Source organism: Pleurodeles waltl, chromosome 11, assembly GCF_031143425.1.
Source record: "Pleurodeles waltl isolate 20211129_DDA chromosome 11, aPleWal1.hap1.20221129, whole genome shotgun sequence".
In the NCBI taxonomy this organism is placed as follows: Eukaryota; Metazoa; Chordata; class Amphibia; order Caudata; family Salamandridae; genus Pleurodeles; species Pleurodeles waltl.
The window spans coordinates 901,168,130-901,190,310 of NC_090450.1; the positions used below are offsets into that span (position 1 = coordinate 901,168,130).

The window sequence follows — 22,181 nt, forward strand, 5'->3', positions numbered from 1 at the left end:
GGCATAGTTAAGTCACCCTTCTAGCAGGCCTTACTGCCCTAAGGCAGGGTGCACTATACCACAGGTGAGGGCATATGTGCATGAGCACTATGCCCCTACAGTGTCTAAGCAAAACCTTAGACATTGTAAGTGCAGGGTAGCCATAAGAGTATATGGTCTGGGAGTTTGTCAAACACAAACTCCACAGTTCCATAATAGCTACACTGAAATCTGGGAAATTTGGTATCAAACTTCTCAGCACAATAAATGCACACTGATGCCAGGGTGGAATTTATTGTAAAATACACCCAGAGGGCATCTTAGAGACCAGTTTCTGCCAGCCTGCCACAACCAGACAAGTTTCTGGCCACATGGATAGAGTGCCTTTGTCACTCTGGGGCCAGGAACAAAGCCTGTACTGGGTGGAGGTGCTTCTCACCTCCCCCTGCAGAAACTAACACCTGGCGGTGAGCCTCAAAGGCCCATGCCTTTCGTTACAGCACCCCGGGGCATCCCAGCTAGTGGAAATGCCCGCCCCTCCGGCCACTGCCCCAGCTTGGGGCGGCAAGGCTGGAGGAGATCATGAGAAAAACAAGGAGGAGTCACCCAACAGTCAGGACAGCCCCTAAGATATCCTGAGCTGAGGCAACCCCTGCCTTTAGAAATCCTCTATCTTGAGTTTTGGAGGATTGCCCCAGTAGGATTAGGGATGTGCCTCCCCTCCCCTCAGGGAGGAGGCACAAAGAGGGTGCAGTCACCCTCCAGGACAGTAGCCATTGGCTACTGCCCTCCTGACCTAAACAACCCCCTAAATCTAGTATTTAGAGGCGAGCCAGAACCCAGGAAAGCAGATTCCTGCAACCTACACAAAGAAGAAGGACTGCTGACCTGAAAGCCCTGCAGAGACGACAGAGACAACTGACTTGGCCCCAGCCCTACCTGCCTCTCTCCCGGCTCAAAGAACCTGCAAAAAGACGCATCCGAGAGGGACCAGCGACCTCTGAAGCCTCAGAGGACTCCCTTGAACCTGAAGGACCAAGAAACTCCTGAGAACAGCGGCACTGTTCAAAAACAACTCTGCAACCTTTTAGCAACTCACTCGTCCCACCGGAAGCATGAGATTTCACACACTGCACCAGATGTCCCCAGGTCGAGCTCCAGAGAACCAACACTGCAGAGAGGTCTCTCAGGTGACTGCGACCTCATGAGTAACCCGAGATGACCCCCCCTGCACCCTCACAGCGACGCATATAGAATGGATCCAGAGGCTCCCCCTGACTGCCTGGAACAAAGAAATCGATGCCTGGACCAAGCACTCCACCCACCGCCCCCAGGACCGAAAGGAACCGAACTCCAGTGCAGGAGTGACCATCAGGCGACTCTCTGCCTAGCCCTGTCGGTGGCTGGCCCGAGAAGCCCCCGTGTGACATGCCTGCTCCGCTAGAGTGACCGCCGGGTCCCTCCATTGACTTCTATTAAAAACCCGACGCCTGCTGAGCACATTGAACCCGGCCGCCCCTGTGCCTCTGAGGGTGTGTTTTGTGTGCCTACTTGTGTCCCCCACAGTGGTCTACAAACCCCCCCTGGTCTGCCCTCCAAAGAAGCAGGTACTTACCTGTTGGCAGACTGGAACCGGAGAACCCCTGTTCTCCATAGGCACCTTTGTGTTTTGCGCCCTCCTTTGACCTCTGCACCTGACCGGCCCTGTGTTGCTGGTGCGGTGACTTTGGGGTTGCCTTGAACCCCCAACGGTGGGTTTGCCTATGCCCAGGAGAATGAACTTGCAAGTTCTTTACTTACTTGAGAAACCTAACCTAACTTATCTCGCCCAGGAACAGTTGATTTTTGCACTGTGTCCACTTTTAAAATAGCTTATTGCCATTTTAACCAAAACTGTGTGTACTACTGTTTTAAATCCAAGTTCTATACTTACCTGTGTGAAGTATCTTGCATTTTATGTACTTACCTCAAATCTTGAATCTTGTGGTTCTAAAATAAATTAAGGAAATATATTTTTCTATGTAAAAACTATTGGCCTGGAGTTAAGTCTTTGAGTGTGTGTTCCTCATTTATTGCCTGCGTGTGTACAACAACTGCTAAACACTACCCTCTGATAAGCCTACTGCTCAACCACTCTACCACAAAATAGAGCATTAGTATTATCTAATGTTGCCACTATCAACTTCTAAGGGGAACCCTTGGACTCTGTGCACACTATCTCTCACTTTGAGATAGTATATACAGAGCCAATTTCCTACAATGTCATTTTATCAAAGATGCAGTTACTTCAATAAGCCCTTATTGAACCCTATTCTGCCTCTGCTCGTCTTTGCCTGTGTGAGACTAATGTGACTGAGAGAAAGGGATGAGATCTGAACGACCACGATTCCCCTGAGGAGTCTTTCTTGTCATACGCCCGGTTGCCACAATCATCCCTGCTCTTGGGTGGAGATGAAGTGCTGCAGGTTAGCTGGAAAACCCAGATTAGCCCAACAGGTGTCAAATGGTGTGGAATTTTACTTAGTACCCCTCAATCTGTGTGATTCTGCCGCCCAGATCCAGTAGCCTCATTAGAATAATAAGAACCTATGCAACATGGTGCCGCCAACATTTGATCAGGCACTAATTGATGGATCCTCCGGAGTACCTCGGTCTCACTAAAGGCTAAAGATACCTCAATACTATCTACGGAGACATACGTGGTATTAAGGATTTCCTTCTCAGCTAAGTAGGTAGTACCTATCTAAAGCTGTAGGTTGTTCAAGTTTGACCCTTAAAAGTATCAATCCCCAATTGGTGTCCTTATCGTTGAACAAACTTTACCGTTAACATGGCGAACCTGCAACGGGCAGTAATAGCAATAAATATGTGATCGGCCCTTACTGCACACACTTATTGGCAAATGGCCTAACGGCCTAGAGGGGTCAAGTCACATTTGTTGTTGAAGCTCATCAAGCCTACAGAACAGAAACATTTTATTCTTGGGTCACTTTTGCAGCAGTAGATGGGAACACAAACACATTTCATCACTATACACCTGCAAAGATACCTGCACAATACAGAGCTTATGCATGTTTAGAGATGCCTTTATCTTATCAAGACCATAACACTGGGCTTGATGGTGCCCTACCACATACAATATTACACGTTAGGTTAGGTACTCTGAGCAACGATGGCCCGACCTGACCTTTAGTAGCCACATATACACCTCCCCCTGATGCAGCAACCTTAGCGGTAGCCAAGGTTTGCCGTATATGGAAAATGTCACTTACCCAGTGTACATCTGTTCGTGGCATTAGTCGCTGCAGATTCACATGCTTTGCACATCCCGCCATCTGGTGTTGGGCTCGGAGTGTTACAAGTTGTTTTTCTTCGAAGAAGTCTTTTCGAGTCACGAGACCGAGGGACTCCTCCCATTTCGACTCCACTGCGCATGGGCGTCGACTCCATCTTAGATTGTTTTCCCCGCAGAGGGTGAGGTAGGAGTTGTGTATGCTAGTAATAGTGCCTATGCAATGGAGTGAATATGTATGTACATAATGAAGTTTAAAGTAATATATTTACAAATTTACAAATGTTCAAGATCAACTTCCAAACGGCTACAGGCTCCCGGGGAGGTGGGTGGGCGCATGTGAATCTGCAGCGACTAATGCCACGAACAGATGTACACTGGGTAAGTGACATTTTCCGTTCGATGGCATGTGTAGCTGCAGATACACATGCTGTGCATAGACTAGTAAGCAGTTATCTCCCCAAAAGCGGTGGTTCAGCCTGTAGGAGTTGAAGTTGTTTGAAACAATGTTCGTAGTACCGCTTGACCTACTGTGGCTTTTTGTGAAGTTAACACATCTACACAGTAGTGTTTGGTAAATGTATGAGGCGTAGACCATGTTGCTGCCTTACATATTTCGTTCATTGGAATATTTCCTAGAAAGGCCATGGTAGCACCTTTCTTTCTGGTTGAGTGTGCCTTTGGTGTAATAGGCAGGTCTCTCTTTGCTTTAAGATAGCAGGTTTGAATACACTTAACTATCCATCTAGCAATGCCTTGTTTTGAAATTGGATTTCCTGTATGAGGCTTTTGAAAGGCAATAAATAGCTGTTTTGTTTTTCGAATTAGTTTTGTCCTGTCAATGTAGTACATTAGCGCTCTTTTAATGTCTAATGTATGTAGTGCTCTTTCAGCTACAGAATCTGGCTGTGGGAAGAACACTGGTAATTCTACCGTTTGATTCAAGTGGAACGTGAGATAACTTTTGGTAAACATTTTGGATTTGTCCGTAGAACTATTTTATTCTTGTGTATTTGAATAAATGGTTCTTGTATGGTAAATGCTTGAATTTCACTCACCCTTCTTAGAGATGTGATGGCAATCAAAAATGCAACTTTCCACGTTAAGTATTGCATTTCACAAGAGTGCATGGGCTCGAAAGGCGGACCCATGAGTCGTGTTAAGACAATGTTGAGGCTCCATGAAGGAACTGGTGGTGTTCTTGGTGGTATAATTCTCTTTAGGCCTTCCATAAATGCTTTTATGACTGGTATCCTAAATAATGAAGTTGAGTGCGTAATTTGCAGGTAAGCTGAAATTGCAGTAAGATGTATTTTTATGGAAGAGAAAGCTAGTTTTGACTTTTGCAAATGTAGTAAGTGTCCTACTAGATCTTTTGCAGATGCGTGTAAGGGTTGAATTTGATTATTATGGCAGTAATAAACAAATCTTTTCCACTTATTTGCATAGCAGTGTCTAGTGGTAGGCTTCCTAGCTTGTCTTATGACCTCCATACATTCTTGTGTGAGGTCTAAGTGTCCGAATTTTACGATTTCAGGAGCCAAATTGCTAGATTCAGCGATGCTGGATTTGGATGTCTGATTTGTCGTTTGTGTTGTGTTAACAGATCTGGTCTGTTTGGTAGTCTGACATGAGGTACTACTGAAAGGTCTAGTAGTGTTGTGTACAAAGGTTGTCTTGCCCATGTTGGTGCTATTGTATGAGTTTGAGTTTGTTTTGACTCAACTTGTTTACTAGATGTGGGAGAGGGGGAAAAGCGTACGCAAATATCCCTGACCAGTTCATCCATAGCGCATTGCCCTGAGACTGATGTTGTGGGTACCTGGATGCGAAGTTTTGGTATTTTGAGTTTTCCTTTGTTGCGAATAGATCTATTTGTGGTGTTCCCCAAATTCGGAAGTAAGTGTTCAGTATTTGGGGGTGAATCTCCCATTTGTGGATCTGTTGGTGATCCCGAGAGAGATTGCCTGCTAACTGATTCTGAATTCCTGGAATCAATTGTGCTATTAGGCGAATGTGGTTGTGAATCGCCCAATGCCATATTTTCTATGTCAGGAGACACAACTGTGTCGAGTGTATCCCGCCCTGTTTGTTTAGGTAATACATTGTTGTCATGTTGTCTGTTTTGACAAGAATGTATTTGTGGGTTATTATGGGTTGAAATGCTTTCAGCGCTAGAAATACCGCTAACGGTTCTAAGTGATTTATGTGAAACTGTCTTTGCTGTATGTCCCATTGTCCTTGGATGCTGTGCTGATTGAGGTGTGCTCCCCACCCTGTCATGGATGCATCTGTCGTTATCACGTATTGTGGCACTGGGTCTTGGCCGCCCTTGGTTTAAATTTATACTGTTCCACCATTGAAGCGAGATGTATGTTTGGCGGTCTATCAACACCAGATCTAGAAGCTGACCCTGTGCTTGTGACCATTGTGATGCTAGGCACTGTTGTAAAGGCCGCATGTGCAACCTTGCATTTGGGACAATGGCTATGCATGAAGACAACATGCCTAGTAGTTTCATTACTATTTTGACTTGTATCCTTTGTTTTGGATACATGGCCTGTATTACATTGTGAAATGTTTGAACTCTTTGTGGACTTGGAGTGGCAATCCCTTTTGCTGTGTTGATTGTTGCTCCCAAGTATTGCTGTGTTTGACACGGCAGAAGGTGTGACTTTGCGTAGTTGATTGAGAAACCTAGTTTGTGTAGGATTTCTATGACATATTTTGTATGTTGTAAACACCGTTTTAGCGTGTTGGTTTTGATTAACCAATCGTCCAGGTACGGGAACACATGTATTTGCTGCCTTCTGGTATGTGCAGCTACTACTGCCAGGCATTTTGTAAAAACTCTTGGCGCAGTTGTTATTCCGAATGGCAACACTTTGAATTGGTAATGTATCCCTTGGAATACAAACCTTAGGTACTTTCTGTGTGAAGGATGTATTGGTATATGGAAATATGCATCCTTTAAGTCTAGTGTTGTCATGTAGTCTTGTTGCTTGAGCAGTGGGATTACGTCTTGTAAAGTAACCATGTGAAAGTGGTCTGATTTGATGTAGGTATTTAATGTTCTGAGATCTAGTATAGGTCAGAGAGTTTTGTCTTTTTTGGGTATCAGAAAGTACAGTGAGTAAACTCCTGTGTTTAATTGTTGTCTTGGTACTAATTCTATTGCTTCTTTCTGTAGCAATGCTTGAACTTCTAGTCCTAGAAGATCTAATCTATAGGTTGTTTTGACATACTGTGTGTTTTCGGTGGGACGTTTGGAGGGAATTTGAGAAATTCTATGCAATAACCATGCTGGATAATTGCTAAGACCCAAGTGTCTGATGTTATTTCCTCCCAATGTGTGTAAAACTTGGTTAGTCTCCCCCCCACAGGTGTTATGTGTTGGGGATTTGTGACCTTGAAGTCACTGTTTGTTTGGAGGAGTTTTGGGACTTTGGAATTTTCCTCTATTTTTTTGAAATTGTCCTCCTCTATATTGTCCCCGAAAACCTCCCCGCTGATACTGGCTCTGGTAAGTGGGCTTGGTTTGTGAGGTTGTGGCTTCTGTGGTCTGCCCTCGAAACCCCCCTCGAAATTGTGTCTTTCGAAATGTGCCTCTGCTCTGCGGGGAGTAGAGTGCGCCCATGGCTTTGGCCGTCTCAGTGTCTTTAAGTTTTTCTATCGCAGTGTCCACCTCCGGCCCAAACAACTGCTGTCCGTTGAATGGCATATTTAGCACAGCTTGCTGTAGCTCTGGTTTAAATCCTGATGTACGCAGCCATGCATGTCTCCTTATTGTTACTGCTGTGTTGACAGTTCTAGCAGCTGTGTCTGCAGCATCCATTGCTGACCGTATCTGATTATTAGAGATACTTTGTCCCTCTTCTACCACTTGCTGCACTCTTTTTTGGAACTCTTTTGGTAAATGTTCAATGAAGTGTTGCATCTCATCCCAATGGGCCCGATCATATCTGGCTAACAAAGCTTGGGAATTTGCAATGCGCCACTGGTTTGCTGCCTGTGCCGCCACCCTTTTGCCTGCAGCATTGAATTTTCTACTTTCTTTATCTGGAGGTGGTGCATCTCCTGAAGAATGTGAGTTGGCTCTTTTGCGCGCTGCTCCCACTACAACAGAGTCTGGTGTTAGCTGTTGTGTGATGTACACTGGATCCGTTGGTGGCTGTTTATATTTTTTATCTACTCTTGGAGTAATGGCTCTCCCCTTGACAGGCTCTTCAAACACTTGTTTGGAGTGTTTGAGCATTCCGGGTAACATCGGAAGACTTTGATATTGACTGTGTGTAGACAGTGTATTAAAAAGAAAGTCGTCTTCAATGGGTTCTGAATGAAGGCTGACATTGTGAAATGCTGCAGCTCTCGATACCACTTGAGCGTAGCCTGTACTATCCTCTGGTGGCGATGGTCTTGCTGGATAGCATTCAGGGCTATTATCTGACACTGGTGCGTCATAAAGGTCCCATGCGTCAGGGTCATCTTGACTCATTCCTGTATGAGTTGGGGATTGCATCATTGGTGGAGTGGCTACAGGTGATGGTGGCGGAGAGTGATGTGGGGATGGTGGTGGTGTTACTTGTTTAGCCACCTTTGCGTGTGGCTGTTTGTCCTGGTCTTGGAAGGCAAGTTTACATTTCATTTTGATTGGAGGAAGAGTGCTGATCTTCCCCGTATCTTTTTGAATAAAGAGCCGCCTTTGTGTGTGATCTGGCTCTATTGTCTCTAATTCTTGTTCAAATCTGTGTGTCTTCATTTGTGAGGACAGTCCTTGTTCCTCTGAATAGGAACTTTTTTTTGGTTCCGAGGCCGGATGTTTCGGTACCGAAACCTTTTCAGCTGCCTTTTTCGGCTCGGACGAAACCTTTTTTACTTTCGGCGTCGTGCCTTCTCGATGCCGACCCATTTCGGTGCCGCTGTCTCGATGCCGAATCTTTTCGAAGCCACTATCTCGGGCCCGAGATTGCTGTGTGCCGGTATCTCGACCGGGGTCGGATGACTTCGACACCAGCTCGCCCTTTTTCGGTGCTGATGGACGGTCACCTATTTTTCGGGTTAAGCCATGGCCTGTTGGCGGTGGCGTGCCCTGGGCTTTAGCGGTCTTCTCTTAAGTTCTCTGCTTCAACGTCTTACTCATGGTTTTCGGCGTTTCTTCGGGATCGATCTTCTCCGAGTCCGATTCCTGGGTGGAGAATGTTTCTTCCTCCTCCTCGAAACGCCCTTGTCCTGTCGGCGCCGACGCCATTTGCAGTCTTCTGGCTCTTCGGTCCCAGAGTGTCTTCCTGGACCGAAACGCTCAACAGGCCTCACAAGTATCTTCCTTGTGTTCTGGTGACAAACACAAGTTACAGACCAGGTATTGATCTGTATATGGATACTTGTTATGGCATTTTGGACAGAAGGGGAATGGGGTCCGTTCCATCAGCCTTGAAGAGACACGTGGCCGGGCCGACCAGGCCCCGACGGGGATCGAAAAAAACCCGAAGGGCCACCGGAGCCCTTCTTAATTCGGTGTCGATCTGTTGTAACTAACCCGATACTGAACGCAAACAATACCGACGATTTTTCCCAGATTCTAACTAACTTTCCGACCCGAAACCCGGAGCGAAAAGTAACACGTCCGAACCCAATGGTGGAAAAAAAACAATCTAAGATGGAGTCGACGCCCATGCGCAATGGAGTCGAAATGGGAGGAGTCCCTTGGTCTCGTGACTCGAAAAGACTTCTTTGAAGAAAAACAACTTGTAACACTCAGAGCCCAACACCAGATGGCGTGATGTGCACAGCATGTGTATCTGCAGCTACACATGCCATCGAACATATATATATAGAGAGAGAGAGAGAGTTAACTGGAATATACAGACTGTTGGTACAGTTTGTAATGCAACCACTAAATACTAACCCAGCACATGCTGCCCCAGTGCAACCACATGCAGTTACGCCAGGCATTAACCCAGCAACTGTACATTCGATCATGCAGTTACGCCAAGCATTAACCCAGCAACTGTATATTTGCCAAGCGGAAAGAAATTCCATTTTGGGTAACTCAAAAAATAAATACGCTGAAAGCAGTATTTCCCTATATGGGTCCTCAGGACAAACAGAATCCTCACTATGTGCTTGCCGTTCGGGATTGTTCCCACAGTGGATAACTGCAAAACATGGGGCACAGTATTTGCCATTCTCTGTACTACTGCACACGGTACACCAACACTTGCCAATCTTCAAGATGAATACGGGGCTGCCCAGGCCCTGGATTTGGGAATGCAATTAATGGGCAATTTTGCCAGCGTGTCTCAATCATATTAAGTAACCTTAAAGGGAAAGCAGTCGCACTAGCAGTGCGCATGTGGCTCCTGGAGGTTACTATACAGCAGTGGTTCCCAACCTTTTGACTTCTGTGGACCCCCACTTTACCATTACTGGAGCCTGGGGACCCCCACTGAATCTTTATAGGACCCTGGGGAACCCCTACTGAGTCATTACTGAAAGGTGAGGGCCTAATCTGTTGATGTTATTTAGTTTTCTAAGCAGTCACGGACCCCCTGAGGAGTCTTCGTAGACCCCCAGGGCTCCCCAGACCAAAGGTTGGGAACCACTGCTGTACAGGATCAAGAACGTGAGCTGCCAATGATTATCGCTGAGACCTACTCTAGTATTGGTCGAGATAGTCTGGGTGCCAGACCAATTAGACCACAATTACAAGGTAGATCTAATAAAGAATCTACTAAGCTAGCACATGAAAATTCTAAAAAGCTCTGGGATAAAAATAAAAATAAAAAAACAGCTAAAAAAGAAAGGGGAGAATCTCCACATTCGGAGACCCCTCAAAATAGATATCATCTAAGAAATAGAGATAATATAAAAACGCCTAACAGATATCAATATATTGATACACGGCAAACTCGTTCCTTTCAGCACTCACCGGAAAAACGCAGAGAGCAGTGGGCGGTCAGAGCAGAAAACAGAGTACGTGAAACCGAGAAAAAAACCTCACAATGCTTGTCTGAAGTTTGTTAAGAAAGAAGAGAAACTTCCCCAGCAAAAAACCCCAGTTCAAAAAGAAAAAGGTAGCAGCAGTTGCAATATGACATGCCACTCAGGAAGTGGCCACTGACACTGCTACACACTGCAGGAGAGGTCACAATAGTTCGTCGGGATCTTCAAGAGCATCTGGAGGTGAAAGCAATTGATGACTTCTTACAAGTTGAGACTGTGGACATGCGTGTCTCCACACCTGACAGGGTGTATAAAGTAACTATACAGTTACAGGGAGACATTGAACGCATAAATCAACGCTATCTTTTGGGACCGCATCGTCACAGTTTTATGATATTCTAGGGCCGAAATAGATTGGCCACCAGAATTTGTCCGTGATCTCCCTTATGGAGAAGAAGCTATTGAAATATCCTTCTCGCCCCTTGTTCCCAGAAAGCTAGTTGAAATACACGCCATTGATTTGGCAGTAGCGCAGGCACCTGCGCTATACCGCAACCACGTAGGGTGGGATAAAGATTCCCCCCCTATCATGTAAAACTAATTAAAACCCAACTGCAGCCCTAATATCCAATGAAGCATGAAGCTAAAGCACCTGTGAGGGAAATCCTCAAACAATTAAAATACCAGGGTGTAACTGAACCCTGTGTTTCACCAATGAACAATCCATTGTTCGCCAAACCTGACCATTCATATGGAGCAGTCCTAGACTAGACATTTAAAGTCACACATGCACATTTGCTATACAAAATGCACATAGCACAGCACTTATGAACAATATAGTGTGCAAAAATTACAAAACAACCCTGGATATTTCCAACTGGTTCTTCTACCAAAATATAGCACATTAAAGTAGGTACTTTTTGAAAAATACAGTGAGGAGCTGACCCCCACTCCCACCACTTTCTGCGTTCCCCACATGTTTTAATGACAATAGATTAATAATACTCTACTGTGTCCAGTTATGTTGCAATTTCCATGTTGGTGTTTATGTAGCTGGAGCAATGGCAGTGAAAGATGATTAGCCCATTTTGTATTTATTTATTTTTTCAAACCCACAATGTGCATACACCCCTCCCCCTCAGCCCCTTTTCTTTAAGGTGTACCAGCAAAAAAGACAAAAAATGGGGTAGGGCATATACCAACATGGATTCCAAAAAGGACTTTAATCATGACACCTATCAAACTTTCATATCCTAGTAATTAGTTCAAAATATAACTTGAACTACACCTTATACATATTTGGTTTTGTCCAGCTATAATCTGTAGCCATGAAGACCCCTCATTTTCAGAATCTGGTCTATAAAGTTGCCAAGTTTATTTTAAAAAACAGATCTGACCTTTGGTGCATCAGGAACACACGAGGTAGAAAACATAACAATACACATTATTTGTACACAGAGTTAAAAACAAAATGTGGCTAGCTGCATCGCTGTAAAAGTCAAGATGGGACCACCTTCGAAATGAAATGCATAAGAGGGAAAACTGAAGGGAAAGGGAAATCAGAGCTACAACATCTACCTTCAGAATAGGGGAAGACTCAAGGGCATACAGTTACCATGTATCAGCCACATCGTGGGAAGGCCTTCAGGAACAAGAACCTCCATTCTGTCCGAGTTAAGCTTAAAGCTACTGCCTAACAACCCAGAGGCAGAACGACCTCTCTCAATATAAAACAGATCCGGTCAGCGCCAATAGGTTTGACTTTTATTTAGCTGTATATTTTTGCTTGTTGCAATGGCCAGATGGTATAGTGGTATGTGTGGATGCACAAACAGAAATCACACATACAGAAAGGCATATGTCAGAAGGGAAAAGTAGCAGTAGAATTAAAAGTACAAAACAAAAGTAGAAGTAAAGGGGAGTAGGAGTAAAGGAAGTAGGTAGGACTAAGAGTAGAGAAGCACAGGAACCCATGCTTTTTAAAAAGCTAAGGGGTGGGTTGCCCCTACCCTGGCCCCTTTTCTTTTTTTTCCCACATTTATCTGTGGGACTCGGCTGAAGCCAAGTCCCAAGATGGCTGCAAAAACTTTCTGGCTGAAGTGTTGCTAGCCAATCAGAGCTCTGCACATCGCTGCACAAGGTTGTCATTATTCGTGAAGTTGTTGCAACCTCAGATATACAAATTTGCATTTCCTTTAATTTCAACAACTACTGAATGGGTTTACACCAAAAAAACAAAAAGCACAATCTGCGTACCGAAAGCTATCTTTCTGCCAAATTTGGTGTAATTTCGTCCAGTGGTTCAAGGTGTAGTCGTGTTCAAATCTCCTATGGGAATTAACATGGCCAACACAAGTTTTTTTGACAACCTCCTCTTTTTAGCCCTCGCTTGACAGAGTAAACTGAAACTTTCAGTTCCCACAAGAATCATGGCACACTTTGTTTGTAAACGTTTGTTAAATGGTGCCAAAAATATAGCCAAGTCCAAAAACACTTTTTCTATGGAAACATGGTCCTAGCTATAAGTACCTACTGGCAACCGCAAAGGGGGGGGGGGGTGCTGGGTGTGTGTGTGTGTCTATATATATATATATATATATATATATATATATATATATATATATATATATATATATATATATATATATATATTATAAATTATAAGAGACTAGTATGTAGAAGGTGTAGAAGGTGTACAAGATGGTATCTCATTGAGTTAGGCAGGGTTTCAGACTTGTCCCTTGATAAGTTGAAATCTCTTGAACTAGGCAATCAACAAGGATAAATAAATATACATTTAGAATTCAAAACAAACCTTGTTCTCCGCCTAGTTGGAGATCCTCCGGAAAAATCTTGTACATAGTTTTCACGCTGGTGGCTTTTAGAAGAACGAATCGCTGTTGCCTGTGTTGTGGGTACCTTGCGTGCATTAATTATGGGTACTTCTCTATTAACATTGATCCTGCTCAACACATGGGATGTGGACTGTTCTCTAACTCCTGCAGCGTTTGAAGGTCTGTGACTGCTTGTCCTGGTGGTGGGAAACTCATCTGATGGATGGGAAAATAGTCTGTCCGGATCATTTAGAATGCTGTGTGTAACATCTCCTAATGTAACGACAACATAAAAATGCAGCATATAACATACAGGTTGATTAGCATTCAACAGGTCATACAGTCCTTTTTAGGAACTACATAACATACAGGCTGATTAGCATTCAACGGGTGCTTCACTCCTTTGGGAACCATTAGTAATTAGACAATCTACACCAATAAAATCTAACTGTCACTGGCTGTACTATTTACACGTGGAGTTTAGAAGATGATGTAAAACAGAATATGAAAGTCACATAAAGCTAACCTTGCAGCTAACTCAAGGATGCATCCTCATTGAGTAAACATCTTAGGCTCACACCAACTTGGTGCAACCTCATCCAAATGCAACCAACTGCTGACATTCACCCAGAAGGACAAACTGCTTTCTGCTATGGGCACTACTGATCGACTAGCGAAAGTTTCAGGCTTTGAATGCATTGCATTTAGAAGTGGAGACTTGATAGTGGGGTGACCTAAGCTGTCTTTTTGCCCATGATTCACTGTCTAGTATAGACTAGAAGAAAAAAAAAAAATGTTTATGATGATTGATCAGAAGGCAAATCACCGCAGTCCTCGTTACTCTCCTACTGCCCTCAGATACAGTCTCATTTAAATGCTCTCATATAAAGTACTAAAAGGAAACAATCTCATCTACTTAAGCAGTTGTATCTAACTGCAAAAAACTACTATACTCTCTTTCACAGTAAGGATCTACTAAGACTCATATTTGGACAAGGCAATAAGATCAGACCCATATTTAAATTCAAATAAGACAGCCTATTTGCTTGGTGTGCACTTTACTACACAACTACTGCTTTTTTTATTGCAAGCCTGAAGTACAATTATCACTTTCTCTACAGAAACCCCAACATAAGTAAGACCATAAAAACTGGTCTGGAGCTTCTAAAACCCACCAACACAACTAGTGTAATATATTTCACACAGCAAAAAGTGCAAAGTTGCTTTGAGCAAATGAAAAATGCAAACAAAAGAACTTGTTCTCCAACACACGAAAAACCTTTGCAAATAAACAGCATTCCAATAAAAGCAAGTTAAAAGGCTTCCAATATAGCTAAAGAAATAGACCCTCTGGGCTGGCATTTTGGGGCCAAGTAAGCCTTCATAAAGGTATTAGTAGGATCAGACAGACTGCTCGCACTCTGTGAACCCTACATCCATGAACAGGTAATACACCCACTATCTGTCTGCTTTAAGAACGGAGGCTGAATTTTTATACATGTGCCAAAGCTCGGAAAATGCAGATTGAACATACACAAACCGTGGGCCCTATCAAGTGCTATCCTGTCCATGTGTGGTTTGCAAGCACAATTAACCATGTCAATATCCATAGCGAGACAAGAGACGAGCCTAGCCAATCAACCACAAATAAGCCATCCCCTAGTCAGTAATGTATGTAGCTGCTGATTTGACAAGTCCCAGAAATTGTCTGATACACATGATCTCATTCAAGTGAGAGGAAAAGAACCAGGTTTTGCTGAACCAAGACCATCAGAACCAGGAAGTGTAATCAACTTCTTTATCACAGTGTACATTAACTTATATCTCTCCCGCACCTGCTGCTCAACCTAAGTATCACACCACTTGATTCAACCCCCTGAATAAAATTCACACCTTCAGTAATGCACTTTCTGGTGGATATTTTAACTGCAGACTCCTCATCTTGTGATATCCCCTAGGCAACAGACTGGATTGGGAAACCTCTAAAGAAATATTCCTGCATGCCTGTAAGGGGCATTGTGCAGCTCCACGTCGACAATGTTCCACTCCAGAAGTGCGAACGGTGCTGTACATAGGCACCTCTCTTGCGCTAAAATCGGTTCATTTTGAAGGCTTGTCCACACCTTCAGACCCAGAGTAAATCAGTATATCCAGTGAGCAGATCTCTGGCTTGGGACCCATTCCACTGAAAGGGGAGGCGAAAGGGTAGTATGTAATCCTTTGCTAGATAAAGCACCTACCGGGTGGAAAATGCTACTAACCCTGCAAGCATCTATTCGTGGCATGAACTGCTGTAGATTCACATGCTGTCCATACTTCCACCATCTTGTGTTGGGCTCGGACATGTACAACTTTGTTTTCGTTTAAAGAAGTCTTTGCGTCACAAGGTCAAGTGCCTCCACCTATTCTTGGTACGGCGCATGGGCATCAGCTCCATCGTTACTGTTTTTTCCCCACATTTAGGGCAAGAATAAAAATGGAGTATAGAAAATGTAATAAAGATGACCATGCAAATGAAATAAGAATGATAGGAAAGAGTAGATTCTGCAGCAACCTTAGGCGACAGGGGAGTGGGGTGGGTGCATGTGCATCTACAGCATTACATGCTACAAACAGATGCTTACAGGGCTAGTAAAAATGTAAGGTTGTGGCATGTGTAGCTGAAGATTCACATGCTTTGCATCGATTGTGAAACAATCTTCCTAAAAGTGGTGGCTTAGCCAGAGGATGCTGCAGAAGACTGGGAAAGAGTGCGCAAGACAGCCCAGCCAACTCTAGCTTGCTGTCTGGCCAGAATGTTCACACAGTAATATTTAGGGAATTTAAGTGGGATAGACCAAGTAGCTGCTTTGCAGGTGCTAATATGTCCAGTACTCAGGTGGAGAAACTGATGCTGGAAATCGAATAAGGCTCCCTCTGGACTCCTGCTCCCACTTTATTTTTCCCCACTGATCCCCTATTTTAACCCATTATTTGACTCAAATGTTTAATTCCTTCCTGTTTTTATCAAACTACCTTCCCATTTTGCCGCTTCCATTCATGTCCCAGGTCTTGGAAGGACTTGTCAACAGTCAGTTGACAGTCTTCCTGGAAAAAAACATTTTGGACCCTTCTCAGACAGGATTCAGACCCTTGAATAGTACTGAATTCATTCTGGCTATCTTGGACAATATAAGACTAGAAGTAGATCAGGGCAAAGCTGTTGCCCTGATTCTACTTGATCTTTTTGCGGCATTTGACACTGTCTCACATTGTCAAATAAATAAACTTCACGAGAAAAGAGGGATTCAGAGGCAATTAGGAAAGCGACACCACAACCTCAAAGATATGTGGGATTGACCCTTAAATTCCGCTACTCAAAAACAAGACAAGGTTTTTGAGGTCCGAAATCTAACACAATGATATCAACAAGTGGAAATTTTTTCGTCAAATTATTTATTTGAAGTATTAGGATTGCAGATATGCTCTTATGCGGATGACACACAACTAGTCCTCTCCATAAGGGAGAAATGGAAAATGTCACTTACCCAGTGTACATCTGTTCGTGGCATGTGTAGCTGTAGATTCACTTGCTTTGCATAAGTCTGCCATCTAGTGTAGGGCTCAGATGGCTACAAGTTGTTTTTCTTTGAAGAAGCTTTTTCGAGTCACAAGATCGAGTGACGACTCCTCTCAGTGATAGTGCGCATAGGCATTGAGTACTTTGTTAGATTGCTTTCCAGCAGGAGGGTGAAGTAATGAGTGAAGAACTGCATATGTACATACATATAGTAAGTAAAGGACATGTCCATGCAACATATGTAAATATTTACATAAGAAAGTACCACAACCGCTACAGGCTTCCGGGGAGGAGGGAGGGCACATAAGAATCTGCAGCACTACATGCCATGAACAGATGTACACTGGGTAAGTGACATTTTCCATTCAATGGGATGTGTAGCTGCAGATACACATGCTTTGCAAAGACTGAAAAGCAGTCCCCTCCTAAAATAAGCAGTGGCTAGTCTGTAGGAGTTGGAGTAGTTTGAAATAGTTTTTTATGTATTGCTTGACCAACATTTGCTTGTTGGCGAGATAGCACATCCACACAGTAGTGTTTAGTAAATGTGTGTGGTGTCGACCATGTGGCTGCTTTGCATATGTCTGCTATTGGTTTATTTCCTAAGAATGCTATTGAAGCTCCTTTATTTCTAGAAGAATGTGCTTTAGGAGTTACTAAAAAAAAAATAGTCGCCTTTTAGCTTTAAGATAGCAAGTTTGAATACACTTTACTATCCATCTGGCAAATCCTTGTTTTGAAATAGGATTTCGTTTAGGAGGCTGTTGAACAGTCACAAAAAGTTGTTTAGATTTTCTAAAATCTTTTGTTCTATCTATATAATACATGAGAGCTCTTTTGAGAGCAAGAGTGTGGAGAGCTCTTTCAGCAACTGAATCTGGCTGTGGAAAGAAGACTGGCAATTCAACCTACTGATTGATGTGAAATGGTGAAACCACCTTGGGTAGAAATTTTGGATTTGTCCTAAGTACTATTTAGTGTTTGCGAATTTGGAAGAAGGGTTCTTCTGAAGTGAATGCTTGAAATTCACTTACTCTCCTTAAGGAAATAATTTCTACCAGGAAAGCAACTTTCTATGAGAGAAATTGAAGAGCGCAAGAATGCATGGGTTAAAATGGTGGACCCATACATAAGCCTTGTGAGCACAATGTTAAGATTCCAGGCAGAAGTTGGTGGAGCTCTAGGTGGAATAACTCTTAAGGCCTTCCGGAAAAGCTTTTATGACAGGAATTCTAAACAGAGAGGTATGCTGTCTGTTTTGGAGGTAGGCTCATTTTGCTGTTAAATTAATTTTAATAGATGAATATGCAAGATTTGCTTCTTGTAAGTAAAGCAAATAACATATATCCTGTACCGATGCTTTAAGTGGATCAATGTTTTTGGGTTGACCGTAATATACAAAATGTTTCCATTTAGCTGCATTGCACTGCCTGGTTGTAGGTGTACGTGCTTCCTTTAGAATGTCCATACATACATTCTGATGGAAGCTGTAGATATCCAAACTCTAGGACTTCAGGAACCAAATCACCAGGTTGAGCATACTGGTTTTGAGGTACCCGATTTGACCTTTGTTTTCAGTCAATAGGTCTGGTCTGTTTGGGAGCTTGTGATGTGCTACTATAGATAGATCCAATAGTGTTGTGTAACCAGTGTAGACGTGCCCATGTGGGAGCTATGAGAATCACAGTGAGGGAAGTGTGACGGATCTTGCTGACCAGAAACGGAAATAGTGGGAGAGGGGGGAAAAGAGTAAGCAAATATCTCTGACCAACTGATCCATAGAGGATTGCCTTTGGATTGAGGGTGTGGGTACCTGGATGCAAAGTTTGGGCATTTTGCATTTTCGTTTGTTGCAACAAGGTCTATGTTTGGTGTTCCCCACATGTGAAAGTACTGTTGAGTTACTTGTGGGTGAATCTCCCATTCGTGTACTTGTTGCTGCGTCCTGCTTAAGAGGTCCGCTAATTGGTTGTGTATCCCTGGGATGTATTCTGCTAATAGGTGAATGCGATGATGAATTGCCCACTTCCAAATTGTTTGTGCTAGAAAGGACATTTGAGATGAGTGTCCCACACCCCCGTTTCTGCAGATAATACATTGTTGTCATGTTGTCTGTCCTTATTAACACTGTCTTATGTGTGATCTGAGGCTGGAATGCTTTCAGTAGTAAGAACCCTGCCAGCAATTCCAAGTGGTTTATGTGGCATGTCTGCTGGATTGAGTCCCATTCTCCCTGTATCTTAAGATTGTTGAGATGGGCTCCCCAATCCGTCACTGATGCATCTGTGGTGATTATGGTCTGTGGCACAGGATCCTGAGATGGCCGCCCTTTTGATAAGTTGGTGTGATTCCACAATTGCAGAGAGTTGTACGTTTGGTGGTTCAAGAACACTAGATCGTGAAGTTGACCCTGTGCCCGAGACCACTGTTGGGAAAGACACTGTTGCAAGGGTTTCATGTTTAGACGTGCAATGGGCACTATTGATATGCAGGATGCCATCATTCCCAATAGTTTCAAAATAAACCTTACTGTGTAAGTTTGATTGTAGTGTAGCTGAGATATGAGACTGTGGAACGTCTGAATTATTTGTGGGTTTGGGTAGGCTAATGTTCAGAATTGCTCCCAGATATGGTTGTATTTGCGCTGGCTGAAGGTGAGACATCTGGTAATTGATTGTGAACCCTAGACTGTGTAGGATATTGATTGTGTATTGTGTGTGTTGATAGGTTTGAATGGTGCTGGCTTTTATGAGCCAGTCGTCCAGTTAGGGAAAGGGTAGCACTTTGAATTGGTAGTGCTTACCTGCTATCACAATCCTCAAGTATTTGCGGTGTGCTGGATGTATGGTAATATGGAAGTAAGCATCTTTTGTAGATCTAATGCTGTCAAGTAGTCTTGTTTTTGTAACAAAGGGATGACACCCTGAAGAGTGACCAAATGTAAATGCTCTGAGAGAAAGTACTGATTGAGAGGTCTGAGATCAAGGATTGGCCTGAGAATGCCATCCTTTTTTGGTATGAGGAAGTATAGAGAATATACTCCTGCTCCTTGTTGAGTGATCGGTACTACCTCTATTGCACCTTTGAGTAGAAGTGATTCTATGTCTTGTTTTAGCTGAACAATGTGTTTCGGAGAAAGCCTGTGTGAGAGGAGTTCTAGGCAATACCCATTGTGGATAATTGACAGTACCCATTGATCTGATGTAATTTTGTGCCATTGATGGTAGAAATGTTGCAGTCTTCCTCCCACAGGAGATGTGTGCTGTGTGGGGATGCTGAGTAAGTCACTGCTTTGATGTGGTGGAGGCACCTCTTGTTACAGTGGATTTGCCCCTACTTCTGAAGGGGTGTCTGCTATAGGATCCTCTAAAAGATCCCCTAGAATAATACTGTTGTTCCTGTTTTTGTTGGGACGTAGAGGCCTCTGATGTCTGGGATTTAAAACCCCCTCTGAATTGGTGCTTGCGAAAAGTACCCCGAAAAGGTGTTGTGTAAAGGACACCCTTGGCCTTTGCTGTATCAGAGTCCTTTTTTAATTTTTTCGATGGTGGTATCTACCTCTGGTCCAAATAGCTGCTGTTTGTTAAATGGCACATTAAGGACCGCTTGCTGTATCTCAGGTTTGATTCCAGAGGACTGCAACCAAGCATGCCTTTTGATCATAACACTAGTATTTATACCCCTAGTTGCGGTGTCTGCTGCATATAGGGCGGATCTAATTTGATTGTTGGCAATAGCTTGTCCTTCTGCCACTACCTGCTGTGCCCTTTTTTGGTGTTCTGTAGGGAGAGATTGAAGGAACTCCTGCATTCTTCCCAATGGGCCCTGTCGTACCTGGCTAAAAGAGCTTGGGAGTTGGCAACTCTCCACTGATTTGCAGCTTGAGTTGCCACTCTTGCCTGCTGCATTCGAATTTGCTGCTTTCTTTATCAGGAGGAGGAGCATCCCCTGTGGGAAGACTGACTGTTTGCCCTCTTTCTAGCTGCACTAACAATGGAATCAGGTCGTACTTTATGTGATATGAAGAATGGATCTGATGGTGCAGCTTTTTATTTTATTTCCACCCTCTGTGCGAGTACTCTAGCCTTTGCTGTTTAAAAAAAAAATATATCAACATGTTTTAGCATGCCTTGTAGCATTGGTATGGTTCATGTTTAGAGGATAGGGTGCTGAATATAAACCATTGTTTATGGGTTCAGAGTGCAGCTGCACATTGTGGTATGTAGCTGCTCTAGCAATCACCTGATTATAGGCTGTGGTTTCTTCTGGTAGAGATGGCTTAGTGGGATATAGATCAGGGTCATTAGATGGTATAGGGTCGGAATCATTAATATACCACGGGTCTACATTTTAAATATTGTCGCCCATATAATCCCCATGTGAAGAGACAGGAGATTGCATAGAATACTGTGTAGGTGAAGGTGGTGGTGGAGCAAAGGAGAGTGCGGTGGAGAACACTGTTGTACTGTCTTTGGTTTCTCCTTGTGCTTAAATATTTTTTCCGGATGAAGGCCCAGGTTCCAAACTTTATTGGAAAGACAGCTTCCTATTTGTTATTGAAAGAGGAGAGGCAATAATCTTCCTAGTGTCTTTTTGAATCTGTATTTTCCATTGTTTATGGTCCATCACTTCAAGAATGGGTCTAATGTCTGCTGATTCCTCTGCAGATGGAACATATTTGCTTCCCATAGCTGTGTGCTCCGAAAGCGTGATGATTGACTGCTTTAATCGGGCCGAAAAGGTGGACTCTGAAGGAGATGGGAGTTTTGGCGGCTCCAAAGAGGAGCTTGGTTGCTTCGGCTCCAACGAGGTATGCAAACATTTTGGTTCCGAAGTGGAAGCCTTCACCTTGCGACTCGATCCTGAAACAGGCGTGGAAGTCTGTTCGGTCGAATGCATCTTGGCCTTCTTCGATGCCGAACCCAGGGCCTGTTGTCGAGATGTAACTTTCGGGCCCGACCATGGCCGGTAAGCAGTGGTGGACCCAAGACAATTTGTGTTGACTTTTTTCATGTAATCACGTATTGCACCGCAGGAATAACTTGGCTGTCCCCATTTGAGTCCCATCTGAGTCTGCGATTGACACAGTAGTCTGTGCCTGTTCCTCACTGAACATGTTGGGCGTTTTTTCAGTCTACTTCGATGCCATCTCCAGCCAATGCGCTCTCCTATCGCGCAGAGTCTTTTTGGAGTAGAAGGATGAGCACGCTTCGCAGGTTTCTTCCTTGTGGTCTGGAGAGAGGCAGAGGTTGCACACCGAGTGCTGGTCGGTGTAGGGGAACTTAGAGTGGCACCAAGGGCAGAAATGAAACAGAATCCGATCCATGAGCATGTGACGCAGTAGGCCGGAGAAGGCCCAAGAAGTGTGCAGGTGCCCAAAAGGGCGTTTAATCAATCCCAACTCTATAATCGGATTGAGCGTAGTATAGAAAACGCGTTCGAAAACTAAAGACGTTTAATGGAAAGATGGAGAAGTTCAGATAGTACAGAACCGAGATCTACCAGAGTGAGACGGAACACATCCGAACCCAATTGTGGAAAGAAAACAATTCAACAAAGGACCCGATGCCCATGC

At 43.8% G+C, this 22,181-nt stretch overlaps 1 protein-coding gene across 4 annotated transcripts in view; it reads right to left on the reverse strand.

Annotated features, from left to right (window-relative positions):
• TRAFD1 (TRAF-type zinc finger domain containing 1) overlaps window positions 1–22,181 on the reverse strand; it is a 175,448-nt gene that overhangs the window by 24,589 nt on the left and 128,678 nt on the right. For 2 of the 4 annotated variants that reach the window (XM_069214815.1, XM_069214818.1), the window contains exon 10: window positions 13,029–13,320. The exons of 1 other annotated variant lie outside the window; for it this stretch is intronic. In XM_069214815.1, coding sequence (XP_069070916.1) covers window positions 13,029–13,320 — 292 coding nt within the window. The remainder of the gene's footprint in view (window positions 1–13,028; window positions 13,321–22,181) is intronic. One more of the 4 variants, XM_069214816.1, reaches the window with a different exon arrangement.